The 20,969-nt window shown below is 53.5% G+C and overlaps 1 protein-coding gene across 5 annotated transcripts in view; it reads left to right on the top strand.

The window, feature by feature from the left end:
* The window catches only part of SPTBN4 (spectrin beta, non-erythrocytic 4), an 80,513-nt gene extending 59,883 nt beyond the window's left edge, over positions 1–20,630 (top strand). For 3 of the 5 annotated variants that reach the window (XM_070771046.1, XM_070771049.1, XM_070771050.1), the window contains 16 exons: positions 1,032–1,256; positions 2,167–2,256; positions 4,342–4,620; positions 4,723–4,853; positions 5,728–5,932; positions 6,944–7,324; positions 8,595–8,839; positions 12,361–12,499; positions 12,594–12,678; positions 13,032–13,228; positions 13,801–14,426; positions 15,487–15,556; positions 16,180–16,472; positions 17,655–17,828; positions 17,991–18,033; positions 19,610–20,630. In XM_070771046.1, coding sequence (XP_070627147.1) covers positions 1,032–1,256; positions 2,167–2,256; positions 4,342–4,620; positions 4,723–4,853; positions 5,728–5,932; positions 6,944–7,324; positions 8,595–8,839; positions 12,361–12,499; positions 12,594–12,678; positions 13,032–13,228; positions 13,801–14,426; positions 15,487–15,556; positions 16,180–16,472; positions 17,655–17,828; positions 17,991–18,033; positions 19,610–19,768 — 3,342 coding nt within the window. In that variant the 3' untranslated portion in view covers positions 19,769–20,630. Of the gene's footprint in view, positions 1–1,031; positions 1,257–2,166; positions 2,257–4,341; positions 4,621–4,722; positions 4,854–5,727; positions 5,933–6,943; positions 7,325–8,594; positions 8,840–11,341; positions 11,631–12,360; positions 12,500–12,593; positions 12,679–13,031; positions 13,229–13,800; positions 14,427–15,486; positions 15,557–16,179; positions 16,473–17,654; positions 17,829–17,990; positions 18,034–19,609 lie in introns of those variants that run through there. The other 2 variants (XR_011561559.1, XM_070771048.1) reach the window with 2 other exon arrangements.
* The last annotated feature ends 339 nt before the right edge of the window (positions 20,631–20,969 follow it).

Genomic DNA, 20,969 nt, shown 5'->3' on the forward strand with positions numbered 1-20,969 from the left:
GGTTGACACAAAACTATTCTTTGTGGCCAAGTTTATAAATCTTTCCCTTTACAGTTTATATGCTTGGAAATATTTTCTCCATCCCAAGATTGTAAAAACTTTTGCCCAGATTTTCTTGGTATGCCTTATGGATTTACTTATTCCACTTAAGTTTTTAATCCATCTGGAATTGTTTTCAGCATAAACAGTGAGGAAGGAATCCAGTGAAATTGGTCAGCAACTTGGCCCATGACCATTCATTGAATAATCCATCTCCTTGGAGACTGGAAATGGCATCTGTAAACTATATGAATTCTCCTGTGTATTTGGGTCTGCTTTTGTACTTTCTATCTCTCCCTGTGGGCCATCAACCATTTAAATCACTATAGCTTGTATTTATTTTTATTTATAATTATTTATATTTATTTATAATTATTATTTATTTATTTATTTGGTTTCTCCAGGTGTTAGTTGTACATGTGGGATCTTTATTTGTGGCATGTCAACTCTTGAGTTGCGGCATGTGGGATCTAGTTCCCTGACCAGGGATTGAACCCCGGCCCCCCGCATTGGGAGATTGGAGGCTTAGCCACTGGACCACCAGGAAAGTCCCTGTATTTATTTTTGATATTTGAAAAGATTGACTCTTTGGACAAATTACCTAACTTCTCTGGGCCTCAGTTTGCTCCTCTGTAAAACAGGGATACCACCAACTTTGAAGGGTTTTTGTGAGAACTGATGGGCTGCTTTAGTCCAGGGACTCAGGCAAGCCTCATTGAAAAGGGAATAAGTAGTTGAACTGAAATCTGATTGACAGGGAAGAGCATGTCTGGCAGAGAAAATAGGAATAGAAGAGGCCTTGAGTCGGGAACTAGCTTAGTGGGTTGCAGGGATCAGAGAGGAGGACAGCGCTTCTGGAAGGAACTGAGCAAGGGGAGAGTGGAATAGTAAGCCTCGACCAGGAGGTTGGCTGTCATCATAAAGGAACTTGGGAGACACAGCGGGATCGGGAGGGAGGCCGGGGCCTGCTGACCCTGCCCTTCTCCCTTCAGTCGATGGAGTCGCAGGTGGAGGAGTGGTACCGCGAGGTGGGGGAGTTGCAGGCGCAGACGGCAGCTCTGCCCCTGGAGCCAGCGAGCAAGGAGCTGGTGGGCGAGCGGCAGAACGCGGTGGGCGAGCGCCTGGTGCGCCTGCTCGAGCCGCTGCAGGAGCGCCGCCGCCTGCTGCTCGCCTCCAAGGAGCTGCACCAGGTGGCGCACGACCTCGAGGACGAGCTGGTGAGGATCTGCTCGGGGATCTGGGGCGGGGCCCGGATGAGAGGAGGAGCATGCGAAGATGGGGCGGGGTCAGCGGGCAAAGGGGGTGGAGACTGGGGTGGGGGCGGGGACATGGCTCTTAGGAGGGTTCAAAGGTGGAGATGGCGGAGGGACCTATCCACTAATACGCCGATAGACTCCGTCATTCGATCCTTAAGTTTTTCATTTACTCGCGCTTATTCATTTATTCATTCATTCATTCACTCTCACATTTCATTAACACTTTGACTCGTTGATTTATTCATGAAGTCATTGATTTATTCATCCCCTCATCCTTTATTCCTTCCTTCACGCATTTATTTTTCATGTATCACTCATCCATTCAGTTCCTCATTCAGTCATTCACTAATTTGCTCATTCACTTGATCGTTCTGGGCCCTTTCTTACATGACGCTAGGGTCACAGGAGTGACCACAGCAAATCCCGTTCCTCCAAAGGGGAAAACAGACTTAACCTAAGTCAGGGACAGCTCAAGATGGTTAGGAATGTGATGGGGGAAGCTAGGGGACTGTGGGAGCCCAGAGGAGGCAATTGGCCAAGTTTCGAAGTCAAGAGAGACTTCCCTGGAGGAGGGAATGTCTAAGCTGAGACATCAAACAAGAGCTGAGCCTGCTGACGGGTTGGGAAAGGAATTTTCCAGGAAGCACGACCTGCCTATGCAAAGGCCAAAGGTAAGCAGGAACCTGACTCAAATGCAGAGAGCCAGTTAGAGCATGTCCAGAGAGCAAGTGGAAGACGTGAGCAGGCGTTTAGTTGAGGGAGGCCCTTGGTTGCTATGGAGGCTTAGATGCTTTCAGTTTAGTTGAGATGGAGGGGTCCTTGCCCTGCTCCCTGTGTCCTTCCCTTGACCTGTTCCCTGATTCCTTTCCAGGCATGGGTCCAGGAGCGACTGCCACTGGCCATGCAGACAGAGCGAGGCAGTGGTTTGCAGGCCGTCCAGCAGTACATCAAAAAGAACCAGGTGAGCAGAGCCAGGACAAGGGAGTGGGTTTGGACACAAATGACAGAAAACGCTCAAGGTGGTTAAAGCTGAAGAGGAGAATTTATAGGCTCTTATAATTGAGATCTGTGAACAGCAGATACAGATGTGTCCAGGTGCTTCCAAGAGGCCATGAATCTCTCATTTCCATTTTTTTTCCTTCCTATTAGCTTTTTTCTAGACCAGCTCGCCTCTCCTGCTGGTAAAAGAACTCTCAACAGATTCAAGTTTACATCCTACAAGGAAAACTAAAGAGACTCTCTCTCAGTAATTTCAGTAGTAGTCCCAGGCATAACTCTTTTTAGCTCAACTTGAGTCACATGTCCACTCTGAACTAACTGTGATGGCCAGGGATTTAGACTGCTCTGAATGGCCTGGTCTGGGCTGAGGGGTCAGCCTTGGAACCTGCATGTGAGATCAGCCTTAATTATCTGGGCTGAGATGGAGGCAAGGCGGTTCCCCAAAAGAAAATCAGGGTCCTGTGACTGGAAGTAAGGAAAATGGCTATCGGGCCATGAAAAAAGAAAACAACAGACAAATAAGAACTCCAGGGACTTTTCTGGTGGTCTGATGGTTAAGACTCCATGCTTCCACTGCAGGGGTCATGGGTTTGATCCCTGGCCAGGGAACTAAGATACTGCATGCAGTGCAGCTGGAAAATAATAATATAATAGTAATAATAATAATAATAATACATTGATTAAAGACTTACTATGTACCAAATACTGTCCTAGGGGGTTATGTCAGATATTTAATCTCTGCAATAACCCTGTGATGTAGGTATTGTCATCACCTCCTTTTATAAATATATATATATATATAGTTAGGGAGAACAGGGCACTGAAGAATGGCGGGGAGGTGGGCACACAAATTATTTTGGAAAGATTCGTGATCGTGCTCTACTAGGTGAAGTTCTTTAAGAGGCTGGGGGTTTTCTACGATTTTGTTTTTCTATCTTGATGAAAATCCTGCTGGTGGTAGACCACGCTAGGAACAAACAAAACTGGCCCATCGTTTTCACAGTTGAGGAAATCAGTCAAGCACCTTTAATATTTAAAATTGGAGATGCTCGAGCTGCGTGTGTGAGAGATTGCGAGATACCCAGGGGCTGTGAAACAAATAATAGCAGCTAATGTTGATTGAGCACCTGCTGCAGGCCAGGCACAGCTGTCAGCAGGCCATGGCACCGCAGCCCTACAAGGTAAACATTAGGGGGTGACCACTAGCCATGTGCCTTTGGCAAGTTCTTCAACCTCCCTGTGCCTCAGTTTCCCCATCTGTAAAATGAGAATGATGCTTGGCTCCTGGAGTTGGAGTGAGGACTAAATGAGAGGCTACAGGGACTTCCCTGGCAGTCCAGTGGTCAGGACACTGCCCTTCCACTGCAGGGGGCACAGGTTCCATCCCTGGTTGGGGAACTAAGGTCCCACATGCCACACAGTGTGGCAAAAAGAAAAAGTGACTACATTATGCAAAGCCCTTACTTAGCAAAGTGCCTGGCAGGACTGGGTGTTGACTGTTGTTATCGTGTTATTATTTAATATCTCCATTTACCAGTTGAGGAAACAGAGGCAAAGGAGAGGTTAGCTAAAGAACTCAGCAAGTAAGGAGCTGGTTGAGAGAACCTTCTGGGGGTGATGGAAGTATTCTGTATCCCTATCTGAGTACACAGGTGTAACAATGTGTAAAATGTGTCCAGCTGTATTCCTAAGATGTGTGCGCTGCACTGTAGGTAAATTCTACCCCAACCTGTGTTGAGGCCTGTGTCGGGATCATTAGGCGGGCATCATGGATCACCAGGGATCTTGTTTGAAAGCAGAGTCTCTGGATCCAGCTTCTTGTGTTCAGATCCTGTCAGCCCTTACTGGCTGCTTGTTCTCCTAACGCACTTCACCTCTGCGGCCTATTTTCCCACCTGCAACAATGGGAGGATGAGTGAGGAGGAATCGCGACATGTAGTATCCCGCTCGTCGCCAGCGATCTGCGGCTGTTTGTCTCTCTCTGCTGGGCGGTGCCAGTCGTGCAGGCGCCGAGCCTCTGAACGCCCCTCTCCTCTCCCACCCTCAGGGCCTGCGGCGGGAGATCCAGGCGCACGGGCCGCGCCTGGAGGAGGTGCTGGAGCGCGCGGGCGCCCTGGCGTCGCTGCGCAGCCCCGAGGCTGAGGCCGTGCGCCGCGGCCAGGAGCAGCTGCAGGGCGCCTGGGCCGGGCTGCGGGAGGCGGCCGAGCGGCGGCAGCAGGTGCTCGACGCCGCCTTCCAGGTGGAACAGTACTACTTCGACGTGGCCGAGGTGGAGGCGTGGCTGGGCGAGCAGGAGCTGCTCATGATGAGTGAGGACAAGGGCAAGGTGCGCCCGAGCTGGCGGTGCGGGGGGCCGGGGCGCGGGGGCGGTGCGCTGGAGCCCGGGGTCGGCCGCTGCCGCCTCATCGCGGGCGCCGTGTGTCCCCAGGACGAACAGAGCACCCTGCAGCTGCTCAAGAAGCACCTGCAGCTGGAGCAGGGCGTCGAGAACTACGAGGAAAGCATCGCGCAGCTGTCGCGCCAGTGCCGGGCGCTGCTGGAGATGGGGCACCCGGACAGGTGGGCGGGGCCCGTAGGGAATGGTCCGGCAGGATCTGGAGCTTTGCGGTTGGAAATTGGGGCAGGGCCAGGACTGGACGTTGGGGTGGGAGGGGTGGGTCCCTCTTGGCCCCGTGCTGGTGCTTTAGGATTTTGGCAAGTGGTTGGGGTCCCCGCATGGAGGAGCGCTGTGCAAGGATGTTTGAACAGGTCGGGCCAGGAGCACTAGGATTTGAGTGTGTGGGAGGAGTTGTCTAGGACTGAGGGGAGAAGAGCGAGCTCAGGGCAGGAAGGGTTCTCTTCCTACCCAGTGTCTGGGCCCCTCTGGGAGTTCAGAAAAGCCTGGAGCACAGTGAATGGGTGTGGCCTGAGACCTCCTGGACTGCTAGTCATGTGGCCTCTCTGAGGTTAAGTGTAGGGGCCGCATCTAGGAGGCTTGGCCCAGGGGTGAGATCCGGGACAGAGGCACAAGGCTCGACCTCTGTCCTTCTGAGCCTGGAGATCCTGACTGGAGGTCAGGTGGGTTGGCTGGGGAACCAAGTAAGGGGTCTGGAGTCCCACCGAAGTTGCTAGAAGGGCCAGGTGTGGGACCGCAGCCTGGAAGGCTGGGCGCACGCAAGGGGGTAAGAGGGAATGATGAGCTTATTAAGCTTAGGGAAGCAGAATTTTCCTTGAGCCCTGAGATGCAAGTGCTGAGTTGGCTGCATTCAAGACTTGTAGAAAACAGAGTCCTGCATGAAGGAGTCTCGGGCTGGGGACTCAGTTCTGCCTGAAGGTTCAGAGGAAACACAGCCCTGCTCTGAGGGGGGTGGCAGGGGCTCAGAGCTCTGTCCTGGAAGTCTTTGGGGGGGGTGCCATCCCTGCCCTTACCTGTCCCCTCCCTGTCCCCCTTCAGCGAGCAGATCAGCCGGCGGCAGTCTCAGGTGGACCGCCTATACGTGGCACTCAAGGAGCTGGGCGAGGAACGCCGGGTGGGCCTGGAGCAGCAGTACTGGCTGTACCAGCTCAGTCGCCAGGTGGACGAGCTCGAGCACTGGATCGCAGAGAAGGAGGTGGTGGCCGGCTCTCCTGAGCTCGGCCAGGACTTTGAGCATGTCACGGTGAGCAGCGTTAGGAATAAACATGATCCAGGGACCACTGTGTCTGCTACTAAGGTTCTCCGGCCCTCAGTTTCCCCACCCATAACAGGGCGATTATAATAGCACCACCTCATGGCTCTGTTGAGTCACTGATGGAGTAATATAATGTAAAGCCGCGGCTCCACCCTTTTTGGCACCAGGGTTCAGTTTCATGAGAGACAACTTTTGCATGGACGAGGGCATGTTTTCAGGATGTTTCAAAGTGAAGTCGCTCAGTCGTGTCCGACTCTTTGCGACCCCATGGACTGTAGCCTATCAGGCTCCTCCGTCCATGGGATTTTCCAGGCAACAGTGCTGGAGTGGATTGCCATTGCCTTCTCCAGGGGATCTTCCCGACCCAGGGATCGAACCCGGGTCTCCCGCATTGCAGGTAGACGCTTTACCGTCTGAGCCACCAGGGAAGCCCCAGGATGTTTCAAGTGCATTACATTTATCGTGTACTTTATTTTTATTGCATCAGATCCACCTCAGATCATTAGGCGTTAGATTCCAGAGGTTGGGGACCCCAAAAAAGCACTTAGGGCAGTACTGAACACCCACAGAGCCTAACACAGTGTTAGTTACTATTCTTGGGGTCTTGTTACTTGCTCAGTCAGGTCTGACTTTTTACGACCCCATAGACTGTAGCCTGCCAGGCTCCTCCGTCCATGGGATTTCCCAGGCAAGAATACTGGAGTGGATTGCCATCTCCTTCTCTAAGGAGTCTCTGACCCAGGGATTGAACCTGGATCTCCTGCATTGTAGGCAGATTCTTTACCATCTGAGCTACCTTATTTTATTATTATTGTTATTATTACTGTTACTATTATTGCTACAGAGTGAGTTCTCAGTAAGTGTGGGATGTTATATTTTGTTCTGATGGTCACCATTAGTGTTGTTATTCTGCCACAAGATGGTGGGTTGGAGGGGGCTTGTGTCTACGGCACTTTGCCCATGATGGCACACCACCACCCCCCCACTCCCTGGTGGCAGGTGCTACAGGAGAAATTCTCAGAATTCGCCAGCGAGACTGGCACGGCAGGGCGGGAGCGGCTGGCGGCCGTGAACCAGATGGTGGATGAGCTGATCGAGTGTGGCCACACGGCGGCGGCCACCATGGCCGAGTGGAAGGACGGGCTGAATGAGGCCTGGGCTGAGCTGCTGGAGCTTATGGGCACGCGGGCCCAACTGCTGGCTGCCTCTCGGGAGCTGCATAAGTTCTTCAGTGATGCCCGAGAACTCCAAGGACAGATTGAGGAGAAGCGGAGGCGACTGCCTCGCCTGACCACCCCGCCAGAGCCGAGACCCAGTGCCAGCTCCATGCAGCGGACCCTGCGCGCCTTTGAACATGACCTGCAGCTCCTTGTGTCCCAGGTTGGGGGCTGGTGGCCAGGAGGGGCTGGTGGGAGGGCCTGGCAGCATGGCCAAAGGACAGGGGCAGCAGTGCTGGCAAAAATCAGGCCGCAGACCACATTGAAATTAGACAGTGGAATAGACAGAAAACGGACCACAGAACAGGGAGAAGTTATATGATGGGGCAGGTAGAAAATGGACTGATTGCATGGTGTGCAGAATCAAACAATGACAGGGGAAAAAGGGAGTATAGAATGCCTGATAGAGTGTTTCCAGTGGAGGTTGGGCAGGGGTTCCCTTGAAAACTGCCAAGTGAATCTTACCCAAAGCCCTATGGAGAGTCTAAAAAGAATTGCAAGGAAGTTGAGAGAAATTTGGCTGCAAAGCAAATAGAGATTAGACCGCAGGTCTCTGATAGAAATCACATGATTTTCCCTGGAGAAATTTGATGGGGTTGGATCTCATGAATGGAAGTCAGGGCTAAAAGGAATCAGGGGGTGGGTTTAATAGGAATTAAGAGGTAGATCTGAGAAACCAGATGAAAATGAAGCTGTGTGCCTCACAGGAAGCAAGCCACAGAACTGAAGGAAATAGGGTTGTAGGTCTAGTGGAAGGTAGAAATTGGACAATTATTTTATATATATGATGTGAAAGACCATGAGAAGTCAAGCAGAGAGATTGAATCTGACACAAATATGATGGTCCTCTGAAAGAAGACAAGTGGCTGAAACCATGGAGAGTGAGCAGTGACTCTAACTCACACAGCAGAGCTAGTGAACTTGGATGGGAGACCTGCTAGTAACTGAATAGCGATTCTGAAGGAAATTGGGTGATAGGGAGCGGCTTGAAACAATTGGACAGCACGTCTAACAGATGTCAGGGTGAGGAAGGGTTTCCTGAAAGAAATCGCATGGGTCTGAAACAAGACAGAGGTGGGCCTGAAAAAGCGAGGTGGCAGCCCCAGTAGAAACAGAGCTCTCAGACTAGAAATCAGACAGTGGGCTGAAAGAAACCTGACGGTAGGTGCAAAAGAAGTCAGAACGCAGGTCAGTCACAGAAACATTAGGCAGCAGACATGAGAGAAATACGGTAGTGGGTCGAAAAGAAGTCAGAGAGTGCGAAGGTCAAAAAGAAAGCGGGCAGTGGCTAGGAATGGATCCCACTGGAATCTCAAGGGTGTAGGCTCCTTACTTCTTCAGGCTCTGCACCCAGTCCACAGATGGGGGGTGGGGGAGACGGTGGAGCCTGGATCCCCATGGAGGGCTGGTGCTCAACCCCATGTTGCCCTCAGGTACGGCAGCTGCAGGAGGGGGCAGCCCAGCTGCGGACGGTGTACGCGGGCGAGCACGCGGAGGCCATCGCCAGCCGGGAGCAGGAGGTGCTGCAAGGCTGGAAGGAGCTGCTGGCAGCCTGCGAGGACGCCCGCCTGCACGTGAGCTCCACGGCCGACGCCCTGCGATTCCACAACCAGGCCCGAGACCTGCTCTCCTGGATGGATGGCATCGCTGGCCAGATTGGGGCAGCTGACAAGCCCAGGTGCCCCTCTTCCCACCTCGGGTTTCCTCCCTGCCTCCAGGCAGCCACTCTCAGCCCCTCCACAGTCCCCTTCCCATAAAAAAAAAAAATCACCATAGCCAATACCTGCGTGGCTCCACTGCCTGCCATGCATTGTTCTACAGGCTCCTCATGTGTGCAGACCCCTTGTCACACCTGGCATCGAGCTCAGAGCACAGGGCATCCTTTGCCTCTGTAGGGGTGTCACAGCATGGGATGGATTAAAGCCAGGATAGGGATGGGGAGGTGTATATGGGGCTTGACCTAGTAGGCACTGACTGCTCACATCATGGCTTGATGTGAGTGTGCAGCAGAAGCCTCTCCCTCAGTGGTTGGGAACCAGTGTTCTTCTGTCATTAACCCTGACATGAGTTGCTGGGCCTTCTACATCCAGCTACAGATGAGGAAAAGAGAGCTGAGGATACAACCGGAGGTTTTAGAGACTAAACCTGCACTCGCATCCCTTTGGCTCAGTGGTCCAAACCTGTCTGCTAGGGACTCTGGGAAATGTAGTCCAGCAGTGTGTCCAGGAAAACAAGGACGTGGAGAGTAGTGGATACATAGCATTGTCTCTGTGACTGTGAGCACTTGAGTCTGCATTCATTTACTCAGAAAATATTTACTGATGCCTACCGTATGCCAGAGGGCTTCCCAGGTGGTGCTAGTGGTAAAAGAACCCGCCTGCCAACTCTGGAGACGTAAGAGATGTAGGTTTGATCCCTGGGCTAGGAAGATCCCCTGGAGGAGGGCATGGCAACCCACTCCAGTATTCTTGCCTGGAGAATCCCATGGACAGAGGAGCCAGGTGGGCTACAGTCCATAGGGTTGCAGAGTCAGACACGAGAGAAGCAACTTAGCACACACGCACGCATGCACTGTATGCGTGTAAGGTCAGCTGACATTCTGAGGGAGGAATCAGGCAACAGATAAGTCAATAAACAAACACTTAATATTATTCCAGATAGTAATAAAAGAAACATAAAGCAAAGTAAGGGGACCTGAGTGCAGTGATGGTGAGTTGGGTAAAGTTTTGGGGGAAGGGTCTTCCAGGTGAAAGGATCAGCAAGTGCAAAGGCCCTGAGGTAAGTTGTGGTTAGATATGTTTGCAGAAAAGCTAGATGATCATTGTGGCTGGACAGAGTGAGTGAGTGGGAGAGTGGAAAGTGGTAGGAAATGAGGTTAGAGGGACAATGGCATGGTGAGGGCTTCCCATATGGCGGTAGTGTTAAAGAATCCACTTGCCAATGCAAGAGATGCAGGAGACATGGGCTGGATCCCTGAGTCAGGCAGATCCCTGCAGTAGGAGATGGCACCCCATTCCAGTATTCTGGCCTGGAAAATTCCATGGGCAGAGGAGCCTGGAAGGCTGCAGTCCATGGGGCCTAAAGAGTCCAACATGACTGAGTGCTGGGCGTGGTGAGGAGTTTCCCTTTTTTGGAGTGAAATGGGGGCCACCGGAGAGTTTGGAGCAGGAGGAGGGGGTGATGTGATATGATGTATATTTGAGAAAGATAAATCCAGGTGCTTGTGGAAAATGAGAGAGTGTGGAGAGCCAGGGTAGAAGCAGGCAGGCTGCTCAGGAGGCTCCTGCCATCATCCAGGGCACAAGGCGACGTTGGCTTGACCCAGGGTGGCGGCTGAAGAAATGGGAAGAAGTGATTAATTTTAAGAAAAAATGATTTAAAAAATCTTTTTATTATGAGAAATTTCAACTCTCCACTGAAGTAGCAGTGACAGAGAGAACCCACGCGTGCACAGTGAATACCCGGCCAGTCTTCATCTATGTACTCCCCTCCGCCCCCTCCACCCTAAGCTGAGTTATTTTAAAACAGATACCAGATTTCCTATCATTTCACAGAGTACATTTTTAAACATTTGTTAAAGATTTTTTTAAATTTATTTATGGCTGCACTGGGCCTTCGTTCCTGCAGGTTTTCTCTAGTTGTGGCGAGCGGGGGCTACCTTCTAGCTGCGGTGTGCAGGCTTCTCACTGCAGTGGCTTCTCTCGTTGCAGAGCACGGGCTCTAGGCCCATGGTTTAGTAGCTGCAGCTCGTGAGCTCTGGAACTCTGGCTCAGTAGTTGTGGCACACAGGCTTATTTGCCCCAAGGCATGTGAGATCTTCCTGGACTGAGGATCGAACCTGTGTCCCCTGCATTGGCAGGCGGATTCTTCACCACTGGACCATCAGGGAAGCGGATTTCACAGAGTATGTTTTAAAGTTATAAATGTCCAGTCTTGACTGATGGATTAGGTTCCAGAGCTGAGGGAAAAAAGAGGAGTTACAGATGAACGATGGGTGAATTTATTGAGGTGGAGAATTTCGGGGAGGGTACGTTCGGGAGACAGGGGAGAATCAGGGAGACTGTTCTAGGCATACTAAGTCTTAGGTAGGAATTGTTACAATGTGGATGATCAGAAATAAATTTGAACATATTCAACATTAAATCTTTTTTTTTTTTTGGTCACACTGCTTGGCTTCTAGGATCCTAGTTCCCTGACCAGGGATTGAACACAGTTCCTCAGCAGTGAGAGTGTGGAATCTTAACCACTGGGCTGCCAGGAAAGTCCCTGGACATATTAAGTCTTATTGGGCTATACTTGTTGACTGATGGAACCTTCAGAAATTTGGAATTTGTTTTGGCCATATAACAGTTTAGAATGGCGCTGTCCAATAATTATACAACACAGGCCACAAATGTGAGCCACATATATAATTTAAGACTTTCTTGTAACCACATTAGAAAAAGTAAAAAGAAGCAAGTGAAAATTCATTTTAGTAATTCATTTTATTTAACCCATTTGTGTGTGCGTGTGTGCTAAGTTGCTTCAGTCATGTCCGACTCCTTGCGATCCTATGCCAGCCTCCTCTGTCTGTGGGATTCTCCAGGCAAGAATACTGGAGTGGGTTGCCATGCCCTCCTCCAGGGGATCTTCCCAACCCAGGGATCGCCCGTGTTTCTTAAGTTTCCTGCATCAACAGGCAGATTCTTTACCACTAGCGCCACCTGGGAAGCCCTTTACCTAACCAAGGGTACTCCAAAAATGATTACTTCAGCATGAAGTGAATATTAAAATTGAGATATTTTTCCTTCTTTTTTTATACTAAATCTTCAAAGTATGGTGTCTGCTTGACCCTTGAACACATCTCAAATCAGAGTAGCCACATTTTAAGTGCTTGACTGCCACATGTCTAGTGGTTACCCTCTGGGACAGCACAGACTTAGAATCACAGGTTAGTGGAAGCTTCAGAAGTGTAGCTTTAGAGGATTAGAAGAATTGGATCTTGAAATTCTCAGAATCACCAAAGTGGGACATTTTAGCACTCTGGGAGAAGTCGGAATCATTTAATCAGTGAAGAAGGTTGGCCCCTCAAAACTTGGTTGTGGGAGGTGGATGGGGGAGCACCAGCCTGAGGGATCTGGGCTCATCACAAGAAGTGTATGTGGGGTGGGTTGAGGGAGGTGGCCCGTGGCTCAGATCCCTACCTGCCACCCACTGTAGGGACGTGTCATCGGTGGAGGTGCTCATGAACTACCACCAGGGCCTGAAGACTGAACTGGAGGCACGGATGCCAGAGCTGACAGCCTGCCAGGAGCTGGGGCGCTCTCTGCTGCTCAACAAGAGTGCCATGGCTGACGAGGTGGGAGGGGGGCCGGGGGTTCCCCTTTGTCCTCTGTGCCTATTGGGGTGGGGGGCCAGCCCTGATGCCTCTCCCAACCACCTGCCACTCCCAGATCCAGGCACAGCTGGACAAGCTGGGGACCAGGAAGGAGGAAGTGTCGGATAAGTGGGACCGCCACTGGGAGTGGCTGCAGCAGAGTGAGTGTGGGCCCAGACACACGGGGCTCAAGGGCACAGGACATCACGCCCCAGCATGTCAGGAAATGCCCAGAGGGTGACAGGGTCATGCTTGCATATCCCACGGATCCCCAGCAGCAAACACGAAAGCCTGGGCAAGCGGACAAGGGGGCTGCCCTGGCACTGACTCCCAACACCTAGGGGAGAAGCTGGTGTCCTCAGAAATAGCCCAGCCCTTCACCTTCCTGCAAAGCCCAAAGTGGCCAGGGCTGGGATGGAGGAAGCCAGAGGGGGCGTGGAAGGCCAGAGAAAACAGCTCCCAGGTAGGGCCCCCGGGTGCCCCCAGCACCCTTCCCCTGAATGTCTCTCCTCAGTGCTGGAAGTGCACCAGTTTGCCCAAGAGGCAGTGGTGGCCGATGCCTGGCTGACAGCCCAGGAGCCGCTTTTGCAGAGCCGGGAGCTGGGCAGCAGTGTGGATGAAGTGGAACAGCTTATCCGGCGGCACGAGGCCTTCCGCAAAGCGGCCGCAGCCTGGGAAGAAAGGTTCAGCTCTCTGCGGCGCCTGACCACGGTCAGCACCCCATTTCCTGCCCCAGGACCCACCCCCCACAGCCCCACATCCATCTCTCTATATGAGACAAACACACGGGCCAATACACAGCCTCCACGCTGTGTTGAATGAGGCCCGAGACAGACCATCACTGTGTTTCCAGTCCTGGGGGCGAAGCGAGCTTTGAAGGGAGAGGGGACAGACTGTCACCTGTCATCAGTGACAGTCCAGGGCTAGGATGGGGGAAGCACAGGGGAACATGAGAGCCCAGAAGCACTTGTCCTGGCCTGGGAGGAGTCTGACCTGATACTTGAAGAATGACGAGATCATTGTAATAAAAAGTCTCAATATCCTGAAGGAAGGAGGCAATGGGTGGGAGCAGAAAGGCACCTACAGAAAGTGATGATTTAACCGGTTATTAAATGAGCGCTAGGTGTTTGCTGGAGAAAATAGGAATTAAGCTTCTGGCCAACCCTGCTTTTTCACTGATAAGAACCAATAAACTGGGCAGTGAGGCAGACGACCCAGAGCCACCTTCCCAGCCCCCACCTCCACCCTGCCCCTCCACTGGAGCCTGGCCCCTCTGTCCCCAGATTGAGAAACTCAAGGCAGAACAGAGCAAGCAGCCGCCCACCCCCCTCCTGGGGCGCAAGTTCTTTGGAGACCCTACGGAACTGGCGGCCAAGGCCGCGCCCCTGCTGCGGCCAGGGGGCTCTGAGAGGGGCTTGGAGCCGCTGGCCCGCCGGGCCTCAGACACGCTCTCGGCTGAGGTGCGGACCCGGGTGGGGTACGTGCGGCAGGAGCTCAAGCCGGAGCGCCTCCAGCCGCGCATCGACCGGCTGCCCGAGGTCCCGGGGAGGGTGGAGCCTACGGCCCAGCCGGCGGCACCAGAGGACGCCGCTGAGACCCCCGGGGCCCCTGCGGTAGTCGCAGCGGAGCAGGTCCGGCCGCGGCCCGAGCGGCAGGAGTCAGCTGATCGAGCGGAGGAGCTGCCCAGGAGGAGGCGGCCCGAGCGGCAGGAATCAGCCGATCAATCCGAGGAGGCTGCGCGGAGGCGGCGGCCAGAGCGGCAGGAGTCAACGGAGCACGAGGTGGCACACAGCCTTACCCTGGGCCGCTACGAGCAGATGGAGAGGCGGCGGGAGCGGCGGGAGCGGCGGTTGGAGCGGCAGGAGTCCAGCGAACAGGAGATGCCCATCAGAGGAGACCTGGCCAAGGGGTGAGCCCTAGGGAGTGAAGGAAGGGGGACAGGGAGAGCTCCTGGAGTCACGCAGGCCCAGAGGCGAGGGTTTCCAGGCTCAGAATGGCATAGCTCCCTAGATACATTCGTGGTACCCATTGTACAGGATGTAAACTGAAAGAAGCTGAAAGAGGGTAGGAGTCGCGCTCAATAACCCACAGTGGCAGTGGCTCCCTTCAGGTCAGGTTGTTCCTGACCCCTGCATCAAATCCCCTGGGTGACCCTGAGCAAGGATTTCATCCTCTCTGCATCTCAGTTTCTCCACTGGGCTAACAGTGGAACCATCACCTCTCTGATTGAAGGTAAGATCCTTCATCACCATCTCCACCTTATAAACTGGGGGCTGTAATCACACATTTTATGGATGGAGCAACTGAGGCTCAGAGAGGGCAAGTCACTCAGTTTGGGTGAAACAGGACTGGAACCCAGACCTTTCAGAATCCAGAATTAATGAGAATGTGTCATGTGGATCACTTCAATCAGCCGTGTCCCCAGAAAGAGGCCTTTGGTCAAAGACGTTTCAGTGACAGTGATTTCCAGACCCCTTTTAAATTTTGTATTTCACGAACACTGGCCGAGCGCCCACTCTGCGTGGTATGTGCCAGGGAGAGCAATGACCCAGTCAGCTTCAGCCCTGCTCTCACGTGGCTCACAGTCCAGGGGAAGAAACAGCCTTGTCACTGGCGAGTATGATGCAGGGTGATCAGGGGCTGGGAGGGGGCAAATCCAGGGAGCCTGAAAGCTTAGGGGATGGGTGGAAAAGGCAACGGTGTGTTCAAAGCCTTGAAGGCACCGATTTGCATTTTGGTCTTTGTGTTGCTTAAAACTCAAGAGGGCAGAGAGGTTCCATCGTCCACTTCACAGACACAGTGCTGAGCACCTGTGGTGTGTAAGGCAGACAGCCGAGACAGGCAGCTGCGGAAGTAGACGGGGACCTGGTCTCTCAGGCTAAGATGTGGAGGCTCCTCCGGCCACCCAGGCTGGTCTCTGGGAGAAGGCATCCCAGTCCCAGTGAATCTTTCTGCACCCCTGCCCCTAGGAAGGCCACCCTGGCTGACATTGTGGAGCAACTGCAGGAGAAAGAGGCAGGCCCAGGGCTCCCTGTTGGGGTAAGTTGAGCCTCGGCATGGGTAGGGGTATGGGGGCCCCTCTCAGAGCAGGAATTAGGATTCCAGAAACACAGGAGCCTAGCCCTGCCCCCTATCTGAACTGTGCAGACTCTTGGGATGGACAGCGGCCCTGAGACACCTACTACAATCTGAAATTTTCTCCCTTAGAAAGATGAGGCCACCGACCTAAGAGATTCCTACCACCCTACACACACACACACACACACACACACACACACACACACTCCGGACTTCCCACATTTGTCCTAGACCCTTTCCTCTAAGCACAGCAGGGGTCTCAATAGTCCTTACTGACAACTATACACAAACAGAAAGCCCCAGATTCCTCCTCCTACAGATAGATGGGACACCCACCTGCCCGTATCCCCACCTCCATAGGACCAGACCCCTTACCCCCAAGATCTAGAGGGATTCCAAACGTAAGATCTGGGGAGCCCTTAAGCATTGGGACTCCAACCCTGAGATCCCCCCAGACTCGCCTCCAAGACAGATAGCTCTGCAGACAGATGGGACCCCCCCCCCAGGCCCGTGAGTTCCCCCAGACAGATGGCCCCCCACGCCCCACTATGGACAGCACCCCTCTTCCCCCTCCCTTCACACAGCCTTCGCTGCCTCAGCCTCGCGAACTTCCCCCCGGCCGCCTGCCCAACGGGCTTGAGCCGCCCGAGCGGACACCTCGGCCGGACCGGCCGCGGGCTCGGGACCGGCCCAAGCCGAGACGGCGGCCGCGGCCCCGAGAGGGTGGTGAGGGCGGGGGAAGCCGGCGCTCGCGCTCCGCCCCGGCCCAGGGCGGCTCCGCCCCCGCGCCTCCACCACCGCCCACTCATACAGTGCAGCACGAGGGCTTCCTGCTGCGCAAGCGCGAGCTCGACGCTAACCGCAAGTCGTCCAACCGGTGAGCGTGTGGGCGGGGTTTTGGAAGGCGGGTTCCAAGCTCAGTATCCAATGAATGAATAGGTGGACCTGGAGAGGGGGTGGGGCCAAACTCTGGGCGCCCAACCCGTGGTGGGGTAGGCGGGGCCTGAGAAGGGGGGCCTTAACTTCAAAGAGTCAAGCAATGAACCGGAGAAGCGGGGCTTAAGGTTAGCGTGTCCAAAGGGTGAGCCGGCGGAGGGTAAGCCGGCGGAGCTTAGATGGACGAGACCTGAAAAAAGCGTTATTGCTACTCAAGTCTCAGATCAACCAACCCAGGAGTAAACTAGAGCTAACAGCAAATTATATGTGGGGTCTAGTCTAGAGGGTTCTCAAGATCTGTGAGGTGGAGCCTGGAGAGGTCCTTCAGCCAATGATTAGGGTGGGTGCATTTATTTCAGATTCAGATTGCGAAAGGGTCTGATAAAAGACTGATCCGAAACTGAGGAGTGGGGGGCACCTCATATAGGTTTCCTTCCGGATGGGGGGCCTGACAGTGATGTGTCTACTCTTGGGAGTCCAGCTCGGGATTGTCCAACCCATTTTTGTCCAACTGGGAGTCAGAATCTAGGGAGAGGTGGAGCCCAAAAGGGAAGAGTTGAACAAGCAGAATGAGTTGGGCGGAACAGATTGAGGTTTTGTCTGTGGGGTTTGGAGTTAGCCTTTCCTCCTTGTACTGAGACCAAGGGGCCCCTTGGGAGTATTTTGCTTGTGGGAGACTTCCTCTTCGGTTGAGGCTTTGGTTGAATGGAGAGATAAGAATTCCTCTTTTCAGACCTATGCCAGTAGATCAGCCCTTCTGGGGATGAGGGTGAGCAGGGGTGGAGGAGTAACAAGGAACATGCCCAAGCAAAGGCTTGTGGAGGAGACAGCTTAAGTGTTGCCTTCAGGAATTTCAGTGTGGGAGGGGATAAGGAAGAGCAGTTCCAGCAGGGGCCAGTCTGGGCAAAGGCTTGGTTCCCAGAGACTGAGACACTCCTCTCAGCTCCACAACTGCAGTAAGGAAGAGTACTCCTAAGGAAGAGTACTCCCGGCGTGTGGCCCAACTAGGGCAAAGGCCCAGAGGGAGGAAGGCTCAGGCATATTCGATCCCCGGAGGGTATCAATGAAGAATACCCAAGCAGAGTGCTTCGACTCTGCCTTGAGCCCCATCTCATCGCCCCAGGTCATGGGTGAGCCTGTACTGCGTGCTCAGCAAGGGGGAGCTGGGTTTCTACAAGGACGCCAAGGGCCCGGCATCCGGGGGCACACACGGCGGGGAGCCGCTGCTCAGCCTGCACAAGGCCACCAGCGAGGTGGCTAGTGACTACAAGAAAAAGAAGCATGTCTTCAAGCTCCAGTGAGCCCCCTCAATGGGCGGGTGGGAGGTTCCCAGACCCAGCTTCCCCCTCCCAACAATACCGTGCTCCCCTGGAGGACAGTCGGTAGATGGGTAGATGGGTGGATGGGTGGGCTGGGCCCCTGGTCCTGGAGCCCCCAAGTCTTGTGTCCTCTCCCACAGGACCCAGGACGGCAGTGAGTTTTTGCTCCAGGCTAAAGATGAGGTGAGATCCGTTCCTTTCTCTCCCTATTCCGACCTCAGGAACCACCTGGCTGGCTGGCTGGCTCCTGGCCCTGAGTGATGGGGCTGTGAAAAGGGAAAGTGCAAGGCAGAGTTACCTGGGCTGAATGGGCAAGCCCATGGCAACGAGAGTTGAGAAGTTCCTAGCCAAACTGTGGGAGATAGAGGATCAGAAGGGCTGCCTGGAGGCCCCAGGATAAAGTCCAACTTCCTTGTCTTGGCTTCTGAGATGAGACTGAAAAGTTAGGAGGGCATTAGCTTTAAAAGATTAAAAAAAAAAAACAAAAAACTGCAAGTGCAAGGAAACAGAGGTACAGAATTGCAAAGGGTTAACTGTGCTAAAGGACAGTTCAAGGAAGAAATTTCTTAGAAAGGTTCCCTGAGGCTGGATCTCTAAGGACACTGTGGGTCATTCAGAGGAGGCTGGCATTTATTCTAAATACACTAGGGAGGGACTTCCCTGGCAGTCAAGTGGTTAGAACTCTGCTTTCACTGCTGAGGGCTGGGGTTCAATCCCTGGTCGGGGAGCTAAGATCCCACAAGCTGCAAAAACAGAACAACAAACAAAAAAACAATTCTAAGGGCATGAGGAAGCCGTGGCAGAGTTTTGAGCAAGGGAAGGTTACAGTGATGCATAAGAAAGATCCTTTGGCTACCAGTCTGCAGGGTAGATTGGAGAGGGCAAGAATGGAGGAGTGAAGCACAGGAAGTGGCCAAGGCAGGGACCTAGGTGGGAGAGCACAAGGCCGGACCAGGACAGGCCTGTGGGGAGGGGTCGAGGAGGTAGGTGAGAGAAAGGAATGTGAGTGGATCTTGGGACTGGGGCTAAGGGGAAAGGTAAAGGGAGGAGGAGCAGGCACAGAGGTGGTTTGAAGAGATGTTGAAAATAGTAACACTTGCTACCCATTCATCTTCCCAAGAGGCTATGAAGTAGGCCTTTATTCTCTTTTACTTATCTTTAAAATGGAAGTAAAAATAGTTTTCCATCATAGGGTTATTATGAGAATTAAATAAGTTGATACAAGTAGAATACTTACTGAGCTGGGAAAATACAGTGTCTGCTGATATTATTGTTTCTTGTTTATAGTGGGAGTTAGATATAATCCAGTTGCATTGGATTAAGTGAGTTGATCCACAGACATGCTTAGAACACTGTGTGTGTGTTAGTCACTCAGTCGTATCCGACTCTTTTGTGACCCCATGGACTGACTGTCCCCTGCCAGGCTGTTCTGTCCATGAAATTCTCCAGGCAAGAATATTGGAGTGGGTTGCCATTCCCTTCTCCAGGGGATCTTCCCAACCCAAGGGATCGAACCCAGGTCTCCTGCATTGCAGAGGGATTCTTTGCAGAGTGTCTGAGCCACTAAGGAAGAGCTAGGCACAAAATAAGTACTAAGTAACTGTTTACATCATCATCATCCTTGTTGTCATTTTTATTATTACCCCGTTTAATAGATGAGGAAGCTGAGGTTCAGAGTGGGCAGTCAGATTCCAGACTCATCTATTACTCAGTCTCCTCTCTTCCAAATATAGACTACGTGCCCTATTTCTCCCTCCAGGAGGAGATGAACGGCTGGCTGGAGGCTGTGGCCGCCTCGGTTGGGGAACACGCCGAGATCGCCCGCTGGGGCCAGACACAACCCACCACATCGTCCACAGACGAGGGCAACCCCAAGCGGGAGGCAGGGGAGCGCAGGGCCAGCGGGCGCCGGAAGTGACTTCCCACCTTCTCGACCCTCCTCCCTGCACCGTGGGCACAAAGACACTTTCTCTTCCGCAGGGGCGGAAGGGAGCCCCTAGTCCCACCAACACCGAGGATGCGCCATGACTGGCACTGGAAAGGAGGGGACTTCTCCTGCACCCCAAGAAGTGGTGGGGGGATTGCTGCCCCTATAGCCATATCTCGGCCCCTTCCCGCTCGCCACCCCCACCCCAGGTGCTGGGGCTCTATTATTTTTATGCAATAACTGAGCTTGGGGGCGCCGGGGGCGGGTAAGGGCCCAGCTGAGCCAAGCCCCCTGCCCCACGAAGCTGGGATGGTAGGGGCGATAATTCCCGTCCCCCCCTCCGCCCTAGGGACGGGCATGGGGGCGCTGGTGAGGTCCCCTGGACCATCCAGGGTGCTAGGGGGTGGGGAGGGGACGCCCCCTCCCCGCCTTTACCTCACTTCCAATGCTGCCTTGATCTCTGTCTGGGAAGGAGGCGTGAAACGGGCCCCTAGCCTCCGCACTCCGCTGTCTCAGAGCCATGCGGTAATTCCTTAGTTTATTTTTGCAAAACGTCGACCTCCTCCTCCCCCGCCCCGCATCCGCGAAGGCTTTTAATGGGAGGGGCGTCAAAGCTCAAAACTGTCTTCCTCTCTCCTCCCCCCTCCAGTTGTAAATACGACATCGTGAGGGGAGGGGCGAGGGGAAGCCCTCCCCCCTGCATGCTTCTGGCTGGAGCACCTTCCTGGGGAGCGGGGGAACTGGGTTGTGGGCAGCCCCCATGGCCACCTGGAGAAGCCGCCGGGGTCCAGGGGTGAGGAGAGGTGTGGCAGGCGCACACTCTATGTACCTATAATAAATCTTTTGGCTTTGACGGTCTATGCTGGTTTCTTCGCGTTTCATGGGCTGCGCCCAGGAGGATTAGGTGGAGCGACAGGGAGAAACTGTCTTACGGAGGACATTTAGATGTCCCTCTTGGTGTGGACTAGTTTCGAGGTCTAAACTCGTGTTCCCGATTAAGCACCTAGATGCCACTCCTAAACTGGGAATCCCAGAGGGATGAGGAACGGTCTGCTACCCGTGGTAACTAAACTTCCCCAAAGGAGCCGCTCGGTCCGCCCCGTCCAGGACAGGAAAGGCGGGACCCTTTAAGGAGGCGGAGAAGTGAACCGCGATGGGCGAGCGTTTTGCCCAATCGCCAGCTGCTCTGGGA

Source organism: Bos indicus, chromosome 18 (genome assembly GCF_029378745.1).
Source record: "Bos indicus isolate NIAB-ARS_2022 breed Sahiwal x Tharparkar chromosome 18, NIAB-ARS_B.indTharparkar_mat_pri_1.0, whole genome shotgun sequence".
Classification (NCBI taxonomy): Eukaryota; Metazoa; Chordata; class Mammalia; order Artiodactyla; family Bovidae; genus Bos; species Bos indicus.